General features: G+C 42.1%; 1 protein-coding gene across 3 annotated transcripts in view; it reads right to left on the bottom strand.

Moving 5' to 3' along the window:
- The window catches only part of CNTN5 (contactin 5), a 667,536-nt gene that overhangs the window by 140,532 nt on the left and 505,962 nt on the right, over positions 1 to 21,042 (bottom strand). For all 3 annotated transcript variants that reach the window (XM_053385671.1, XM_053385670.1, XM_053385673.1), the window contains one exon: positions 10,895 to 10,997. In XM_053385671.1, the coding sequence (XP_053241646.1) occupies positions 10,895 to 10,997 (103 nt within the window). The remainder of the gene's footprint in view (positions 1 to 10,894; positions 10,998 to 21,042) is intronic.

Below are 21,042 nucleotides of genomic sequence, written 5' to 3'. Positions count from 1 at the left end.
TAGCGCATTTGCATCCCCGCCACCCCAATCTCTGTCACCAGTTCATATTTCCACATGAATAAAACACTGCAAAAACAGAAAGGGAAAAGGAGGCAATCTTTAGGGAATTATGCATACAATTGCATCGGGATTCTTTTATGCAACAGGGATATACACATACAGTCCTGCACATTGGTGGAAAACAACTACCACGCTGGGCGAACAAAAATGGAATATTGATGCACATGCATTGGTAATATAGAGGATGTGTGTGAGATTGAGATACAGAGAGAGTGGGTATTATAAAGGAACTGAAGAAGAAGAAGAGTTTGGATTTGATATCCCGCTTTATCACTACCCGAAGGAGTCTCAAAGCGGCTAACATTCTCCTTTCCCTTTCTCCCCCACAACAAACACTCTGTGAGGTGAGTGGGGCTGAGAGACTTCAGAGAAGTGTGACTAGCCCAAGGTCACCCAGCAGCTGCATGTGGAGGGGCAGGGAAGCGAACCCGGTTCACCAGATTACAAGTCCACCACTCTTAACCACTACACCACACTGGTGTAGCTACAGTGAACTCTGCTGGCACATGTAGAGAGCCAGTGTGGTACAATGGATACAGTGCAAAACTAGGGCCCAAGAGACCAGGGATAAAAGCCACACTCAGCCATGAAGCTTGCTCTGGAGGGTAGGACCCGAACCAATGGCTTCAAGTTACAAGAAAGGAGATTATGACTAAACACCAGGAAGAACTTTCTGACGGTAAGAGCTGTTTGACAGTGGAATGGACTCCCTCAGGAGGTTGTAGCCTCTCCTTCATTGTAGGTTTCTAAGCAGAGGTTGGATGGCCACCTGTCATGGATGCTTTAGCTGAGATTCCTGCATTGCAGAAGGGACTAGAAGACCCTTGGGGTCCCTTTCAACTCTACAATTCTATGTTTCTATGTTTCTCCATGTGCATGGGCTAGACCAGTGAAGAAATATCTTGCAATCTGGCTTTTCAAACAATCTGCAGCAGATGATAGCGCAATGGCAGGAAACACATTTTGCATGCAGATGGTTCAGGGACAATCTTTGGCAACTTGGTGATAAAAGGAATGGTTCCACTTTTTTCTGCATTGATCAGGCCACATAGGGAGTATTATTGTTATTATTCAATTTCATTTCCCTTCATCCCAAAGGTCTCGAGGGAGGCAAACACACAAGCAAGAAACAGTGAAACGATCTAAAAACAAAAGCATCTGAAAACGATCTAAGGCTGAGGTAAACTGGAATGAAATCTACTTGAAAGGCTTGTTGGAAGAAGAAGGTGTTCAGTAGCTCAGAAAAGACAACAGACAGGGTGCCTGTCTAATATTTAATGGGAGGGAATTTCTAAGGGTAGATATCACAACACTGAAAGCCTAATCAGTATAGTCTGCGGAAATGAGATCCTGATAAGATGGTAGCTGCAGGAAGCTCTCATGTGCAGAGTACAGTGACTGATTGGGTACTTTGCCTAGTTCTGGAATTTATAAACTGCTTAATCAAAGCGCTCTCTCAGTGATGTACAAATAAAATTGTTGCTAAAACACAGCTAAATTTCGCAAACCAATGAAAACCCCGATATAGATAAAACCATAATTAAAATTAGTAAATCTTATGAATCTTGATAACCAAATTCTAAGTCTGGGTGGGCTTGCAGAAATGAAAAAGATTTCGGCAGGCATCTGAAATAATGTCAATAGGCAGCGAGTTCCGAAGGACAGGCGCTGCTGCATCTAAGGATCCACTTGTAAATGAAAAATTATTGTCATTATCAATTAATCCACACACCACCTTTTCTACCCTTAAAACTGTGCTCAAAGCAATTCACACAAAGGTGAAAGTCTAATTACAGTAACAATATGTAATAAGTTATATAATATCAAAAGTTGCATCCTACAGTCTTTGTCTTCTTTTTAGCAGGACTTTGGACAAATGACCTGTACATATCTATGGAAAGCTAAGCGAGCATTTATAAGACAGCTTCCTACATTTCAGACGGAAAGAAGAATCATTCTAACATATTTCAGGAGGCACAAAAGTTTCTAAGCAATTTGGCACCGCAAACTTCGAAGAGATCTAACTATACTTTTTATCTTGTTTTAATTGTATGCCACATCAACTTTACTGCTATCAATTACAGCTGGAGAAATGCTGGAAGATTTTTTTTTTAATGTCATTCCCTAGGCCATTAACAAGTCTCTTTCAAAATTTTACTGCCCCCACCCTCTGATGATGAAGTAATAAGCCAATTTTTCAAGGAGAGTAAAATACTTTGGCTGTAAAGTTTTAATGATTTCAAAGGAAATTGCTCCCAAATTGCAAATCACTATTCACAGGCAAGTTGTAACTTGCTTTAATGAATCTTATTTTCCTTACAGAAGATACCAGTCACATAGATTTTATATCTGAGATGAATATATATGTGTGTGTGTGTGTGGATATGTATATGCAGATATTTCTCCTCTGTGACTTTGGCAGAAAATAAATAGAAAGACTGTTAAAAATCAAGAAAACAGTCACAAGACTATGGATATTTTTTTTTGCATACTTTTATGCCTATATGAATGGCTTAGTCAAAAACACAACTTCTAGATATTCTAAAGAAGTTGATGCCTTTTTTGGTTTCAGTTTTGCTTTGAGGAAAATGACCTGTATAGGATCCAGGTTGTTATTCATTGATAACAGTAGTCAGATTAATCATTTGACTTAAATGAGTCTACTTTGAGTATGACTGGAGTATGATTTAGTTGTTCGTTACCCTCTGTCCATTGCTAAGGCCTTTTAAACTTGTTTTGTTTGTTATTATGCTGTGTACTTTTTTGCTTTTATATGGTAAACCACACTGTGTTTCCTGGATGAAGGGCAGTATAAGACATTCAATAAATAAGATACTAGCAAATATTAACATTACTCCCTCTTGCAAGATTTGGACCAGATTTCTTACCTGTCCTTTGCTATTAGGTCCTAGGGCAGGTTATGCCAATCTCAAAAATTAAACTTAGTTAAAAGCATTTGTGGTCAGAATAGGGTGCACAATGTCAGGATAAAGAGGTGTGTCTTTAGCATTTGACGAAAGCTATACAATGAAGATGCCCAATGTGCCTTATTCTGGAGATGGAATTCACAACTCATGGTTGCCACATACAACACCTTCTCCCAGGCCTCTCCCTCCTGAACCTTTGAGGGCGGTGAAGATACTAAGAGAGCCTCTTCTACCTCCTCTGCCAACTTTAGTACCCAATAGGAAAGAAGGCAAAATCTTTGGGGTCTAAGTTTCTTAGGGTTTTTAAAGACTCGTTTCATACCCTCCAATGGAACACAGGGTATGACGCTATCTTCTGGTGCCTCACCACTGTGGCGGTTACATGATCATGGTCCCCAAAAGGTGGCCAGATGTGGTTTTTGGGGTACCACGCAACATTGTGCCCCCCCCAAGTTTTTTTCTGGGCAATATTGTGTCCCAAAATTGCATGAGAGCAGCATGGCCGCCACGCTCTCATGGGGAAAAAACCCGGGATGTTCCATTTTTTTCTGGGACAGTTGAGGGGGTTGCGGAAACAAACCAGTAACCAATGCAGCTGTTTTAAAACAGGAGTTGCATATGCATTCTAAACAGCACCCTGGACAGCAATCTGTCCTGCTGCATTTGTGATCCATTGAAGTTTCTGGGTCGCCTTCAAGGGCTGTCCCACGTAAGGCCTGTTGCAACAATCCATTTCAGTGACTGGACTAATGGAGACAACCCCTCTTGACTGAACGGGTCTTTGCTTGCCATACACTCTCTTTCCTCAGCACTTCCATTCCTCACTCTATCCAGTCGTGTGGCCAGAGTTTGACAGACACATACGGTGCTCTTTCCCTGTTTTAGTTTTTAATTCTTGGAGCTCGTGGTGATTGGCAGTTTCAAATAAACACTATTAATAAATCATTAATCTGTAACTAAAAGCCCAGACTCTTCTAAGGGACTCCTGCCAATTGCCTACCACAGAATGTCTCTCAGGAATTTCAGTCATTCTCACAATTACAATGGAGTCGAAGCTGTCTGAGGCAGCTTTGAGCTGAAATCACAAGGAAATCAAAAATGCAGAGGCCTCCCAGCGTTTGGAAACCTGTGATAGCCAGGCATTTGTTTATTTTGCACTAAAACGCTGAACAATAAAGAGACCTCGCTCCTTAATGATTGCCTGGTGAAAGGTAACAATAGAAACATTTGTAAATGCTATTTGGAGGGGGGCAGGAGAAATGGTATGAAATGAAAACCTAAGAAGAGGAGGAAATTTCAGGCATGTTTACCTCCTGATTCAGCCTCCAGCTGAAGCTTGAAATGTCATTTGTCTAATTATTACAGAACGAAGTCAAAAGCAGTTTTGGTGTACCTGGTCGCCAATTGTGTAGTGATGGCTGGAAAAGAGAGATAAGGCCTCAATATCACCCTGCTTTGCTATTAGTAGGTGGCCTGCCTTACTAGATAACCCTTCGCTGCTTAGCAATAGAGGCCTTTTCTCGTTTTTTGTTTCAAGTGTGAGGCAATGAAGGTGTTTGCTTCTTCAACCTTTATTTTCTCTTGCTTGATAGAGGTGAGAAAGCAGGGGATGGGCTTGGGAGCAGCTAATTCCATCCCATTTCAGCTTTTCTGGTGCTCAGTCATCAGTCTGTCCTGTCCTGTTTGGTGTTTGGATTTTTTCTGGAAGAACGTGTGAAAATCCTGCATTTAAACTGTAATAATAATAGGGATGCGGGTGGTGCTGTGGTCTAAACCAAAGAGCCTAGGGCTTGCCGATCAGAAGGTTGGCGGTTCGAATCCCCACGGCGGGGTGAGCTCCCGTTGCTCGGTCCCTGCTCCTGCCAACCTAGCAGTTTGAAAGCATGGCAAAGTGCAAGTAGATAAATAGGTACCACTCTAGCGGGAAGGTAAACGGCGTTTCCGTGCGCTGCTCTGGTTAGCCAGAAGCAGCTTAGACATGCTGGCCACATCACCCAGAAGCTGTTTGCTGGCTCCCTCGGCCAGTAAAGCGAGATGAGTGCCACAACCCCAGAGTTGTCTGCAACTGGACCTAACAGTCAGGGGTCCCTTTACCTTTAATAATAATAATAATAATAATAATAATAATAATAATAATAATAATAATATATTATTTCTACCTTGCCCATCTGGCTGGGTTTCCCCAGCCATTCTGGGTGGCTGTAGTCATTTTGCATACAATTCTTTATAACACACACACACACACACACACACACAACATAAAATACCATTTCAAGTGCTTTTTGGTGCATCTTTTCCATAGAATACAATATTTGGTATAGGTTTTGTTTTGGGGTTTTTTAAAATGCGTAATGCATACTTTGGTGTTCAACCTATAGCATACAAAAAAACCACACATCACAAAATCCAGATAAGTTGAATTTTGAACTGTAAACAAGTTTGGGAGCATTGCATTGGGTCAGTTGGCTAAAAAATATATATGGTCCAAACAAATTCATTTTCCATCTTTTTCAGAGCGAAAGAGGAAGATGTTCTCTCTCACTGTCTTAGTTAGATAACACTGAGGAATCATCCTCCTAGCTTGAGAGTCTTCCTTAACTAGTTGACTGTTGGTTTCATAGAGCTGTGCCCTCAGAGCCAGCAGCTCCATAAGGCAAGCAGATGCAATTGTCTCAGGCGGTGGGCATGGGAGTGATGGACTGGTATGTCCCCTACCTCACTCATCTCACTACCAATCTAGTGATGCTTCTGTGAGGCTCTGCCCAACCTGTCTGTTTCACTCTGAGAAAGGGCCAAGGGGGTCTCATCCCACAAAAGGAATTCCAATCACACTGTATAGGTTGCACTGGTATATATTTCTCACTGTGCAAACATGGAACTTGCATATTTATATTTCTCTGTCCATTATGCTTGGCCAGGAATTTGGTAATTAGGGTAAAGATGGATACAGCGAGGTTGGAGTTGATTATGTATCTAGCTAGTTACCAATCCTATATGATGGGATATAAATCTGAAATTTCATAATCAATATGAGAAATTTCATTTGCTTCTCTCTTACTGTTTTATCAATTTCTTCATTTGGGATTCTGACACATTTATTGATTTAATGATATGAAGATACTAATTCTCAATCATCATTCATGAGCAACAGTAAAGAACATAATATTTTGTAAAGGACAGTTAGACTTCATTAAACTTTTTGGAAACTAATATCTGGCAACGTGAGTTATTTTCATAGGGTTTACAGATTTCAGCACACAGCTAATGGCACTGGATATATGGCAAATCCACTGACCAGTGTACCATGTATGAACTCTGATTAGTTTCAATGACATTTGTGGGTAGAGGAAGCCTAGAAAAAGAATTGTGTTGGGGTCTAGATTCTGGGTATAGACCCAGCTCTGTAAGAAAATATTTTGTAGCCTCTTCTATGCATATTTACTCAGGTAGAAATTTTATTGAGTTCAATAGAGCAGTTTCTCCAAATTTATTAAGATTTTTAAGCTTAATAATGCATTGTTGCATCTAAGGACATCCATCAGAGCTTGGAAAGTTCAAAGAACCTAGTTCAAGTTCAAATGCAATATGTCTAAACAGAAACTTAATTCCAATTCAGTTCACATTCAGTTCAATAGTTGAATTGAAATGTATCCAAATGACCCTCAGCTTTCCCCACCCGCAGTATTCAGAATGCTGAATGTTACAAGGTTCTGTGGTGAAGTATAAAGGTCCCCGCTTTACAAATGTTCACTATGCGAAAATTCACTTATCTAAACATAAGGAATTAGCACCCTAACCTCACCATAAACACTAAACAGATACCCAAACAGAGAACATTTTTTACTTCCTTTGCCTTTTGCTGTTTGGTTGAGGACTGCAGGGAGCGTGGGAGTGCTTGGACAAATCAGAGAGCATTTTTCTAGGGTATTTTTGGCTTTTGTGGGATGCTAAATTCTGTGATTCTGAACACATTAGAAATTTCCCAGTAGGAATCAATGGAAATCATCAACTCCTTATGTGAACGCTCACCTAACAAACAATTTCCAGGGAATGCATTGTTCTCAGGACCTGCATGTACTTAAGAAGACTAATAAAATAATAATAATAATAATAATAATAATAATAATAATAATAATAATAATAAATCAAAAGACAGACACAGTGGATTGTGAGTTGTTTAATTTAATCTCCCTCCAAATTATGATCTTTAAGCTTAAAGGCTCTAGATTTCTTTTTAAAAAGTAAGAGGATGAACCTGAAAATAAACTAGAAATCATTCAATGAAATTAATTCAGTTATGGCAAATTATGGAAACTACTTCAGAGACCTTGAAACTAATTCACTGAACTTGGTTAAACTAAACTAGTTCATTCCAAGCACTGGCAGCCACCGGCAATGGTTGGTCATTTCCATAGGCAAGATAAGATGTGATCTATCTGACAAACTGAAATGACTATTATGTTTGGATGACTTGTGATTTTAATAAGTAAACACAGTCCTCAAAACTCTTGGCACAAGATCACCATGATTCTTAACAAGATTTCAGAGTGTTGGATGAGAAGCTAGACAGAGTGAAAAACAAAACAAATAAATCAGATTGACCTTGAAATATTTGTATATGCCCGCCTTCCCCTACTGGGAGCTCTCCAGATGTTTTCAACTACAAACAACTAGAGGGCACCAGACTGAGAAGGCTGAGAAAGGCTATTATTCATTAATGCTGCCTGCTTGACCATGAAGTAATATGGATGTTCTTTCACAGCTGATTCCCAACTGAATGATGGGAGCAAGTGTTATTTCACTCCTGCATTTCCCGATGGTTTGGGGCAATTTTACAAGAGACCCAACGTTGTATATTTCATTGGATGTTAACATTTGACAGAGGAGAGCCAGGGTCAAATCCCTGCGGAGCCATGAAGTTCTTAGGGTGACATTGAGCCCGTCACTGTCTCTTAGCTTAGCCCAAAATAGTGGTGAAGATGCACGAGGAAGGCAAAATCATGCTTCACCATCCTGGCAGAGGGGTGGTGGTGAAAACATAATGAACAGACGTTTTTCATGCAGGGACATAGAAACATGTGTGTGTGCTCTTGTGAACTGTTATGTATGATGTTCTCAGAACTTTGCTTTTCTATATGTATTTATATTTGGAAGTGGTTGCATCTCTGTACCCATTTCATGTATTTATATTCCTTTGGTTTTAAACGCATTGTAAGGAGTCTGTATGGGAGTATATTGTATTTAAAAATGGGGTATCAGAGTTTTTAGGGGGCTAACCAGGTTGGGATAGCTGGGATAGCAGGCTTGTTGGGTTTTGAATATCTTATGTAGATTTTTCAATTTCGTTGTTCTGTATGGGACAATGACAATAAAGATTATCGTATCGTATCAGTGTGAGGTCCCGTGTATTTCGAAACTCAGTTCAAAGATGTTACATACAGGCAATCATGTCAGGGGCGGAGGAAGGGGTGTGTGGTGGAGGCAGGTCACCCCAGGTGTCACCACTGAGCGGGGTGACAAAATGCCGGGTGGCACTCAACACTGGGCCTGCAGCGCACCCGAGCCACGCATCTCTCCTGGGAGTGATACGGTGGCTTGGGCGCCCGCAGGCTCCATGCTACCCCAAACAGTCCGCCAGCCAGTTCCCTCTCAGCTGTGGGGTGGCTGAGTGGGAGGAGGCAGGCAGACTCCTTGGAGGCCCCGCGGAGTGTCCTGCCCTGACTCACCCTGCCCCCATGGGCGGCTGGCTTCACCCCTGAACACAGAGCATGCACACTGCCCCAGGCACCCAATCAGCTTGCTCCGTCACTGATTCTTTCTTCAGTATCCCTCAATGTGCTCCTTTATTAGAAAGAAAACAAGCTGTGTTGGTCCATGAGAGGAAATCCCAAAATCAAAATCACGACCCACTTTCGTGACATTTTGTTTGCCCCCAATAACGGTGCTCCCTAACTGTGGATTTTGGATTTTTCTACTCCAATGCTTCTTTGTGGAGGGTTTTGGAGACAATGTATGTACATAAATTCAAGGACCACATCACCTGCGATGAGCTGGACCCCTGCAGTCATAATGTATTGCTTGTGTTTGTTGTAGCTGGTTTTTGTGTTCATATTACGTTTGTAAGACACTTTGTGAGGAAATCAAACTAAACAACAAACAACAATTATCTAAATAGTTCATAAGAATGGCTACATGCATGCTAAATCTTTGAAGCACATCTGAAGCACGTTTTTCCCTTCAAAGAATTCTGGGCACCATGTTTTACCTCACACGGAGCTACAATTTCAAGCAACCTTTCACAGATGACAATGCCCAGAATTCCTCGAGAGGGGAATGGTACTTCAAAGGTGCTTTAAAGGCATAATTTGTACAAATTAAAGCTTCTTAAAAAAATAGATAGATACACCCACCCCAGAGAATATTCACATTCTTATCAAGCTATTGGAAAGTTGCCTGATATTAGGAATAGCTTGTGTGGCTTTCTGGTGGCTTCTTTATCAGAAAATGTAATGGTTCTAGAGATCTGATGCCCTCCCCTCCCTGCATGGTGGGGAGATATTTGCTAGGCTATTTCCAGCAGTGATGCTGGCAGGGCAGCAGCAGGCACTTGCTCCAAGACATATAGCCCTGACAGGTCTCACTTCAAGGCCCTGCCTCTAGTCTGCATATTGGCCACGCCCCTTCAAGTTCCTGTCCTTACTACAGGCAAGGGAAAGTGTGAAGGAGTTTGCAATTGCAGGAAAGGGCAGGAGCACACTTCACACACACAATATATGTTCTATTAAGCCAAACATGTTTCAAATCTGCATCAGTACTATTGTTTGGAAAGTAATTTCAAGGTAATAACTATCCTGCAACAGAATTTGGAGACCAAAGGCTCAAGTTGGTTGTATCTGAGAGTGCACCTGAGTAAGGAACTCATATTCAAAATGCATTGGACTCAATAAGGCATCGGAAGTGCCCTTTGTTCCCTTCTTCCCACATGGAAGGCTAGCATACAATGGGTGATCCTGCATGATGATATGCAAAATGGCTGCATGTGGCAGACTTGCTCCTATTCCGTGTGGGAGACATAGGAATCAGCCTTATAATGAAGTCAGATCATTAGTTCATCTAGCTCAATAATATCTACACTGACCAACAGTGGTTCTCCAGTGAGACATCCTCAGCCGTATCTGGAGATGCCCTCAGTGGGTTGAGCCTGGACCTTCTCAACCCATATAGGCCTTCTCCAGGTGTTCTACCACTAAGCTATGATTTTTCCCAACTTGAACTGGATACCTATGCTGCAACAAGGGCACTGGCGGCTACTGCACTGATGGAACTGGGCTCATGCAAAAACATTTTGCTTCTGGTGATGAAGAACAATATGGCATCCTTCTGCTCTGGTGCTACCAGAAGACAGTGGACTCGCAGTTGACTCTCACTTCAGCGTTGCCATCTTCCAGCACACCTGAGGGAAACAGGTTAGCTCTGAGAGCACAGGGGTTGCTGTGTAGCACACCCAACTCTAACTTCCAACACCTTGATGCCACACACATATCATATGCTGCCTGAAGCAGTTGTTTCACTTAGCCTAATGGGAGGGCTGGCCCAGCAGCCAGGTTGAGGTGACCAGTATTCTCTCAAGTCATACCAACCTCAGACTCTAGAGTTACTGCCTCAACAAAGCAGCTTAAAATACTGATCCATGTAACTTGCAAACTTTCTTGACAAAGTATAGAATTCATAATTGCCTCCTGAGAGTCAATTCCCACAATAGTTGGCTGATATAAATTTAGCATAAGGATCGAGGAAGGGGACTGTTTTTGTTGCAAGATTCACAGTGCTAAACAACAGGCCCCCATATGAAATATGTCATATTTTAATAACCGGTTGTGTCTAATTATGGAAGAATATGTACTTACTTGCCAAGTGCAAAGCACTCCATCTTAACAGTAGATCCCTTAGCAGCTGTAACTGTGTATGGAAAATGGACTTCAATTTTCGGCTCATATTCCCCCATCACACCTGGGAAATAAAGAATGGTCTTTAAAAATAAAATGAATGTCATTGTTGGTTTCCAGTTGTAGAAGGTTTATTGTCAGAGTCATCGTGGCAAGGTTGCTAAACAGCTAGATAGCAATGAGTTTCATCGTGGAAGGAAATAGTTACAATTAGAATTAAAATCCCAAACATCCCCTAGGTCTTCTCAGTAATGTGAAAGCAACATTTTATTTTTAAAGAGCAGACAACCGTTTCTCTTCATGTATGTTCTAAGTCAGGGCTTCTCCAACATCTGAGTTCAACGCCCTCTTGTGAGCTTGTGAAGCTGTCATCGGCCCCAACCCAAATTCTAAGGCATATAAATGAAATAAAGTCAAGGAATATCAATATATAATAAGCATTAATCCTCAATCACTGGTACCAGAAATCAAAAAATGAAAAAAAACCCAACCCCACCTTATTAAATACAGAGATGGCTCATTCACAAGGGAGGTGCACTCTGTACATGCTTGTGCCCTTTATTTCTGAGGATCATAGTTACTAATTAAAATTTTCACACTATAAGTCACAAGTTTCTTTTCCATCCCCAAGTCTCTATATTCACCCCCCACAAGTCGACTCCCATTGACTCCAGTGGGTCATGCTGACCATTAACATCCATGTTGCCTTACAATAAAATATCTACTTAAACTTTTATCTGGCCTGGAATCCTGTGAGGTTTTCCAAGAGGTTAAGCACCATTAAATTCAGAAGGATTGCTTCTTCTTTCTTTTTCATATAATTTTTATTGCCGTTTTGAAGTAAAGGGAGCGGAATGCACAGAAGGAAAATAAGAAAGAAAAATAAATAAGGAAGAGAGATAGTAGTGGAAAAACATTATGCAGCATCGGTGCAGACATGAAACATGAATGCAACATAAATATTGTTGAGGTTTCTACATATTTCAAAAAGAAAATGCCACAACTGGTGTTCAGAAGCCTACTGTCCTCAACAGTGGAGGTAGAACATCTTCTCTGGAGACAGAACATCTATTTCAGAGATAGAACATAGCCATTATGGTTAGCAGATATTGATAGCCTTCTACTCCAAGAATTTGACTAATCCTCTTTTAAAGGTGGGACGCAGGTGGCGCTGTGGGTTAAACCACAGAGCCTAGGACTTGCCGATCAGAAGGTCGGTGGTTCGAATCCCCGTGATGGGTGAGCTCCCGTTGCTCGGTCCCAGCTCCTGCCAACCTAGCAGTTCGAAAGCATGTCAAAATGCAAGTAGATAAATAGGTACCGATCCGGTGGGAAGGTAAATGGCGTTTCCATGCGCTGCTCTGGTTCACCAGAAGCGGCTTAGTCATGCTGGCTTCCACGGCCAATAAAGCGAGATGAGCGCCACAACCCCAGAGTCGGTCACGACTGGACCTAATGGTCAGGGGTCTCTTTACCTTTACCTTTTAAAGGTATCCAAGCTTATGGCCATCACTGCCTCCTGTGTGCAGAAAATCTAATGAACAGACACCTAAACTGTGTAGACAATTTCTGGGATATCGAAAGTCCTGTCCAGAACTTTCTGTGTGTGCCCTATTCAAATGCCCCTTAGTGTTTTATTTGTAAAAGTAAATTGAAACAAAAACCCGATCTTTTTCATTTTACTTTATTCAGGGTAGCTCTCGTTGCTTCAAATATAACTCTGTGTGAAAAGGGACACCGAGCATCGAAGGCGACATCTTGTTAATTTATGTATTTCATTCTCTACATGACATGCTGTCCTGGTAAAAATTTGCATTGGGCCATTTTATCACTCTTTCTAAAAATAAAAATCACGCCAGATCTGTTAAAGTCAGAGAAAATAGCAGTAAGCGGCAAGAGGCAGCTATATGGCCTCACAAAAACAAATTGATGTGGTAGACTGGTGAAAACCTGGGACTAGAACCTGGGAACATATGCGCCAGTTCCTAGGGGTCAAGCCATTTTCACACACACACCCACACCCACACCCACACCCACCCCAGTATGTATGTATGTATGTATGTATGTATGTATGTATGTTTGTATTTGTGGCAGCTGGGCCCCCTCAATGTTCAGAGGGCATTTGGCTCCAGCCCCTGGCTCCTCAGAACATTGTGTGTGTGTGTGACATCAGGACGTCACATCGGGCCTCCTCAATCATCTTGAGAAGATGTTGCCTCTGCCTGGGAGACAACACTGGACTTTTCAGTTCAGATAAAAAAGTGAGTAAGAGGAGCCATGCTAGCAGTGTAATAATAATAATAATATATGCATGGAATGGAGAAAGTGGACAGAGTAGTCTTATCCCTTCACTCGTAACGATAGAACTTGAGGTCATCCATTAAAGAAAGAACAGAAAAAAGAAGGACTTCTTCATGCCACACATGGTTAAACCGTGGAATTCACTATCATAGGACATAGTGACGGTCACTAACTTGGATGGCTTTGAAAGAGGATTAGGCAAATTCATGGTGGGTAAGACTAACCACGGGACACGGGTGGCGCTGTGGGTTAAACCACAGAGCCTAGGACTTGCCGATCAGAAGGTCAGCGGTTTGAATCCCTGCGACGGTGTGAGGTCCCGTTGCTCGGTCCCTGCTCCTGCCAACCTAGCAGTTCGAAAGCATGTCAAAGTGCAAGTAGATAAATAGGTACCGCTCCGGTGGGAAGGTACAACGGTGTTTCCGTGTGCTGCTCTGGTTCACCAGAAGTGGCTTAGTCATGCTGGCCACATGACCTGGAAGCTGTACGCCGGCTCCCTCGGCCAATAAAGCGAGATGAACGCCACAACCCCAGAGTCGGCCACAACTGGACCTAATGGTCAGGGGTCCCTTTACCTTTAAAACTAACCGCAATGGCTGTTTTCCTCCTCCACTGTCACAGGTAATATGCCTCTGAATGCCAGTTGCTGGGCCTTGCATCTGAGGAGGGTACTGATGTCTTCAGGTTCTCCTTGTGGGCTTCCCATGGACATCTGGATGGGTACTGAGATAACAGGAAGCTGGACTAGATGAACCTTTGGTCTGATCCAGCATTGCTTACACTGACTGTCATTGGCTCCCCAGCAGAGCCGGCCCACGTGTGAGGCAAGGTAAGGCAACCACCTAAGGCAGTTTCATAGCTTTGGGGGGATACTTTTCAGGCTGGGGAATGCCCAGCCATCTGCTGCTGTGTCCATATACAGTAACTAACACCTTGGATGCTGATCTGAGACAGCATCTTTTCTAATTATGTAAACCTTAGTGGTAAAAAAATTCATTTTCTAAGACATATACTTATTTAGCTTACAGCATATGGAAAATTCAGTGCAGAGGAGGAAGCACTTTTCCCTTCATGCAAATATTTTGGCTTCATGGTCATATCCCTGAGCATCACATTAAATATGTTTGCTCCATGATGCACTTTATGTATTTTATCAAAGTATTCTTTCCTTGCTGATTCCTGCTAGACTGTTCTTTAGGAACAAAATGTGTCCTCTGGAGATCCAGAAGAAGAGCCTGAGAGATCCCTACACTGCAGCCTACTAAACACAGTAACATTTCCAGCGGTTCTACTTGAGACAGAAATATTACAGTCGCATCCTTCTCACCCACCCCCCTGGCTCAATAGTTCTATTCAAACTATCCCAGCTCAAAATAATTTTCATATTGCATCCAAGGGAAAAAGAGGTTTGGGGGAAAAACTTCCAAGTTCTAGACAGTGAAGGAATGAGACACTTCTCAACTTACAAGGTATTCTTTAAATATTTAGTAACTGAAGATTGTAGAAATGAAAGCTGCTTAATAAACTGAGATGATGCTCAATAAACTGGAATTTGGCAGTGATTGCAGCTCAGTGGTAGAGTGCAATCTTCAGTTTAAGGAACAGATAGAAGATCAAGCCAAAAAAACACTGGAGAGTGACTGCCAGTCAGAGTAGACAATACTAGCCTACACTGTGGACAAATAATTCAACCTGGTGCAAGGCAGAGTATTACATTTTTATATATGGGTTTATGAGTTGCCCAATAAGTATGGATCCATCAATCCAAATGGAATAACAATAATATATGTGTTGCTATACGTCCAAAATTTCCCAAACATAGCCGGAATATGTCAGTCAGTAACAGTACCTAGGCAGAAATTGCTGAGATGTCTATGGACTTTAACTTTTTGAAATATGGCAACACACACACACACACACAAAACCAAAGAAACTAATTGCTATTTTATTGTGTTATTTTAATATTTATCTACAACTGTATCAATCTATATATCTATATATGTGCCTATTTTAGAAATCAGAAATGAGGCTGTAATTCTAACCCCATTTACCTGCAAATTAGCCCCACTGAATTCAACAGGACTTACTTTTGAGTACAAATATGTAGGATTCTGCTGTTAGTCTAAGAAATTGGATACAATTTATTTCTATCATCTGTGGTAGGTAAACACTTCTCATGCAATTCTAGGAGAATTATGTGTGCTAAGCTTTGGCTGGACAATGCCCAGTGATTTGTGGTAAAAAAAAAATACTTACTTTTTATTATTAAAAACAACAACATTCATTTTGTCTGCCCAAAATCTTCCAACATTCAGCTTCTTTGGAGTTCTAGTATTATGAGATAGGGAGAAAAGCATCTCCCTACCCACTATAAAGGATTTCATAATATTATTTTATACTCTTCTATCATACCTGCCTTTTTTCTTTCTAAGAATGCTTGAACTTTCTAGTCTATTAAACTCATTTACTATCCTTTCAACTCCCAACTCCCCCCCCCCATGCTTGGGAAACACACTTGGCAGATGTCGTGCTTCGACCCGGATGCCAGCTTGAGATGCTTCTCTGCAATTAAAAAACCCATGACTCTCTTCCATTGGTCCTTCCCCGAAATTCTCACATGGCTGCTTTTGTGAGGCACAAAAGCAAACATTCTCTTAATTCAGCTCCTCAGATGGTCATAATGCCTGCCCTGTATTATGCGTGGATTCCCCCTCCATCTCAGCCAGCTGTAATAGACTGAGATAGAAAACAGGATTGCTTCTGCAATCTCCAATAGCCAATTAAGCTAAAATGAGCTGTATGAATGAGGAATGCTTGTCTGCTAGAATGACCCATGTGCATTGCGCAAAGCACAATCAAGTGCAAACATCCCATCATTTCCTTGATCGTAAGGACAAGACAGGAGCTCAGAGCTCTTCTGAAGAAGCAACCCCAAATCTCCATTATTTTGCTGCCTATAGCGACAAAGCACCCTTGCTGCATTGGAGCTGTTCTGTCCCGAAGCCAAATGGCTCCTCTTCATTATCAGATTGCTTCAGTAGGCTGACATATGACAGGATATGACAAGTTGCTCCTAGCTGGACTCCAGTGTCATATCCCAGGGACCATAGTGAAAGCTGTCAGACAGGTAATATACAGGAAAGGTTTGTGAATGGAGAGGTAAACAAGTATCTAGCCCTGTAAGGAGCGTCAAGTTGCAAATTTGCCTTTGATTAAGCTGGGAGATGGAATTGTGCTATGCTGTTAACCTAAAGGAGAACAAAATCGACATACTTGTTAGCAAAGGGCCCGTGCGAGATTCTCGTTTGTGTGTGTGTGTGTGTGTTTTCCCAGAGTCTGGTGATGTTTAAGGGCTGACCACGGGGAGCAAACGTAAGCGAGAATCTTCTTCTCTGCCAACGTGTGTTAATGAGCTGTCATGGAATACTCTATGCCCAGGGTCTTCTGCAACCAGATAAATCTTTCAGCAGATAATTAGCAGGCAGAGTAACAAAACACCTGCATCTCCCGTTGATGGAGGTTTGTGTCAAATCAATCGTCAAGCATAACTCGGATTTCACTAAATGATGTGCGATAATCCCTAAGGCGCTTGCCCATACCTGGCCTCTCTCCCTCTTGGGGTAGATGAGATTGGAACATGATCTTTCTAGCGCAACCCTAATCTGAAAGCACTGCTTTGCAAAGCAGTTATCAAATGCAGACATTGTCACGTCCAGAGATTTGGCCTGCACAATGTGTAGCCCTATGACCCCTAAAGGAGAACAGCCGATAAGAAATCTAATAAAACACTACTACCAGTAGTAGCGCTAATTCGATGTATAAACCATGTATAGTCACCTGCCAGAGGCCCTAGAAATCTTCCATGTTTTGCTGCCTGTTTGGAAATGCAACAATGATGGAAGGATTGCCATGCATTTAGCAGCGATTAGATTCACTACCTGGGCTGTTCAAACTGGGTTGAAGCAAAAGCAACAGGGGATTGAAGGTGACCTGTAATCACCAAGAGTTGGTCTCCATGTTGCTCAGACAATTTATCTATTTACTATTCATTTCATAAAATTGATATACTGCTTGATTGTGGGGGGGGGGGGAAACCTAAAAGTGGTTTGCAATTTTTTTTTAAATCACTAAAAATTTACATCCGTAATGTAAAACATATAAAAGGTTTTAAAATGATTATTATGATTATGATTATGATTATTACCTTCACAATAGAATAGAGTAAAACGAATTAAAACTCATACAGACTTTCTAAGCATCTAGGTAAGGTAAAGGTAAAGGGACCCCTGACCATTAGGTCCAGTCGCAGACGACTCTGGGGTTGCGGCGCTCATCTCACTTTACTGGCCGAGGAAGCTTCCGGGTCATGTGGCCAGCAGGACTAAGCCGCTTCTGGCGAACCAGAGCAGCACACGGAAATGCCGTTTACCTTCCCGCCAGAGCGGTACCTATTTATCTGCTTGCACTTCGTGCTTTCAAACTGCTAGGTTGGCAGGAGCAGGGACCAAGCAACGGGAGCTCACCCCATTGCTGGAATTCGAACTGCCGACCTTCTGATCGGCAAGCCCTAGGCTCTGTGGTTTAACCCACAGTGCCACCCGCACCCCTAAACATCTGGGTAGGCTTGTCTAAATAAGAATGTCTTCAGCAAGCAACCCCGACCTGGAAGTTTTAATATAGATCAATGATTTCCCTTTGACTGGCATGGCTAGTTTTTTTTGCAATTCCAGAGCAGAGAACTGTCAGGTCACCAGATCAAAACCAGATGCAGATTTGAGATTAGAGTTCAGGTCAAGGTCCTGTTTCTGAACTTTCTACATAAGATCACAAGAAGAACCTGCTTGATCAGGCCAATGGCCTATCTATGCCAGCTTCCTGTTTTCACAGTTGCCAAACAGAAGCCTGTGAGAAACCCACGAGCAGGATCCGAGCTAAAGAGCACCCTCTCCTCTCGCAGTTCCCAGCAACTGGCCTTCCTACAGAGGCAGAACATAGTATTCAACCACACACTGTTGAAGAGTGGTTCCAAGTAAGAAAATGCCCTTCCAAACACACATTCATAAACTAAATTTAAACTCCAATGGTTATGGAGATTCCCACCCTCAAAAGACAAATTTAATAAATAATAATAAGAACTCATCACCTCAGTTTTCCTCTCCTACTTTCCCTTCTATGTAACATAAGAACAGTTTGACTCTGTATAAGGTAGCTTCCTAGTGTTATGAGATTTCAGGGATAGAAGAAGAAGAAGTGGGCTGTATGCAGAAAACCTTCTAACCTCAGCTCCCAGCAAGTGTTAAAATATAAAGTATATAATATTAGGTAATAGCCTGGGTGATGGGCCATTAGGGGATACAGAGGAAAGGGATTCTGGGTGAGGCAGAAAATGGGTGGTCCCAGCTTTCGCTTGAGCTCATGGTTAGTTAGAAGGACGAAGCTAGAGTTTAGTCTTGGACTGATCTGGGTCAGAACCAAGGCAGCAAAAGGGGTGGGGGGAGAAAGCGCGAGCAATGATTGATTTCTGTCTGAATCCAAAGCTGCAGCTATGGGAGAAACAAAACCATTTTGGATGGTTGTGACCCTCTCAATCGTAGGCTCAGGTTGTATATATGTGCAAATAAACAATATATCATAAAGACACCACAGTCTCCGCTGTGCCTCATTCGAAAAGGAAACATAAGTCCTCTAACTCCTAGAAGCTTGCACCACTCAGAGATTGGGGTGGCGTTCAAAACTTATGTTCACAGTTTCTCTCTATGCTGATTCTGTGCTGAAAATTCCCTCCCTGGCAGGATTAGCCACTGAGGGGGAAACACAGAGGTACTATACCGGCATTTGTTTGCCTTCCCTCTGTGGTTAATAGCTGCCTTTGGGGGCGTGCAGAGATTTAAGTGATGGAATCAGCCCTGAGAGGAAGTTTGCTTGTTTTTAAATGCATTCTGCCAGAAACATGGCCTGCATCCAAATTTAGGCCCCTGTGGTGGCTTTTAACAAAAACAGATCTGGAAGAGCAGATCTCTTATTTCATGTGTAATGTAGCCCTGAGAAATCAGTTGTGGTCTGAGATCTAACAGTGGCTATATATTTGGGGGTGAGAGCAGGGATGTGTGCAGGACAGAGTTGGAGTACAAAAAGCAGGAGTAACCAAAGTGGTGCCTGTTATATATTCAGTGGTCTGTGTTTGCCTGAGCTTGAGTCTGGATTAAGAATTCTGAGCCGCTGTGTTGAATCAGAACAGATACATGATATCCAATCACAGAACATTTCAGGATTTGGGCCTCTGCCACTGGCCCTTAAACTCTGAGTTATGATTTGCAGCTTGGAAGTTTAGACAGCCAATCACGTTGAGAGTGGGAGTGGCCAAAACCTTCAGAAAGCAGTTGCTTTGCCTCTGTTGTCTAGTTCTGTTAGTTCAGCAAAGGTTCTTGCTGTTATCACTGTGCCTTGCCTCGTGGGAACCCACCCACACTTCAGTACCCATGAGATGCCATTGGGCTCCAACTCCCGTCAGCCCCAGGCAACATTGCCAGTGGTCAAGACTGATGGAAGTTGTAGTCCAAAGCAGCCAAAAGGTACCACAGAAGGCTACTCCAGTTGTAAATCATACCAGCCTTTGAGTGCCTCCATTAATTTGTTAGAAATAAATAGCATGTAATCAATACTGTTTTTATTCATCACACAGGAAGGAGAGGTATTGTAAAAATATATGAGCCAAAAATGGCTGTGCATTATTACCAAACGACAAATATTTTAAGCTCTCTGAGTTTGAGGAAGTTGCCTGTGTCACACCCCCCCACACCTGCAAAGACAGTTGTTGATTTTCTTTTACTGCTTCCAGTTGGTAACTGAGACTCCAAAGCTTCATCCTAACAATGCCTCTTTCTCCTGCTTGTAAACACTTATTAAATAATTCTTCTGAGTTTCTAAGGCATTGTAAAAGGCAGTTAATGAAATGATGCACAATCTATTTTTTTTTCTTCTTGGTGAAACTTTTTATCTCCTCAGATAGAATTTTAAATTGTTTTTGTAAGTCTGCGCAAAGCGAAATTGAATTGTATGGAATGACTGATTGTCAAGGACATCTGCACAAATGAGGTATTCATTTTATTCAGAATCCATTCAAGGATTTCTTGATGTTTTTATTTAATTTGCTTCATATCAAGGAGATAAGTTTCCCTTTGAGGCAGAGCTCTAAGGAAATAAAAGATTAATATAAAGACAAGTGAATTCCTACACTCTTGCAGGATCTGACATAAAACTATAATATTATTCAGCTGCCTCAATGAAGATAAATATATAGACATGTTGTCTGGGGAGCTTTCTTGTCATAAGATGCCAAATCCCAGGGTGTTGCCCACAGTCGAGAATTCTGAATGGGAAGTAGTAGTCCATGAAGATTCCAATTCACAGGCGGGATTACTGTAATTGGATTGCTTCAAATCTCGCTCTCCACATATCTATGGAGCCTTTCCCCACAAACAGCAGACTTGAATGAGTTGGGGGATCTTCCAAAGAGAACGCTGCTCCGTTTCCCTAAGCAAAGTTTGTTGTTGTTGTTTAGTCATTTAGTCATGTCCGACTCTTCATGACCCCATGGACCAGAGCACACCAGGCACTCCTGTCTTCCACTGCCTCCCACAGTTTGGTCAAACTCATGTTAGTAGCTTCGAGAACACTGTCCATCCATCTCATCCTCTGTCGTCCCCTTCTCCCTGTGCCCTCCATCCTTCCCAGCATCAGGGTCTTTTCCAGGGAGTCTTCTCTTCTCATGAGGTGGCTAAAGTACTGGAGCCTCAGCTTCAGGATCT

This window comes from Podarcis raffonei, chromosome 4 (genome assembly GCF_027172205.1).
Source record: "Podarcis raffonei isolate rPodRaf1 chromosome 4, rPodRaf1.pri, whole genome shotgun sequence".
NCBI lineage: Eukaryota > Metazoa > Chordata > Lepidosauria > Squamata > Lacertidae > Podarcis > Podarcis raffonei.
The sequence above is the reverse complement of the archived record's forward strand: the minus strand, read 5'-3'. Positions and strand labels throughout refer to the sequence as shown.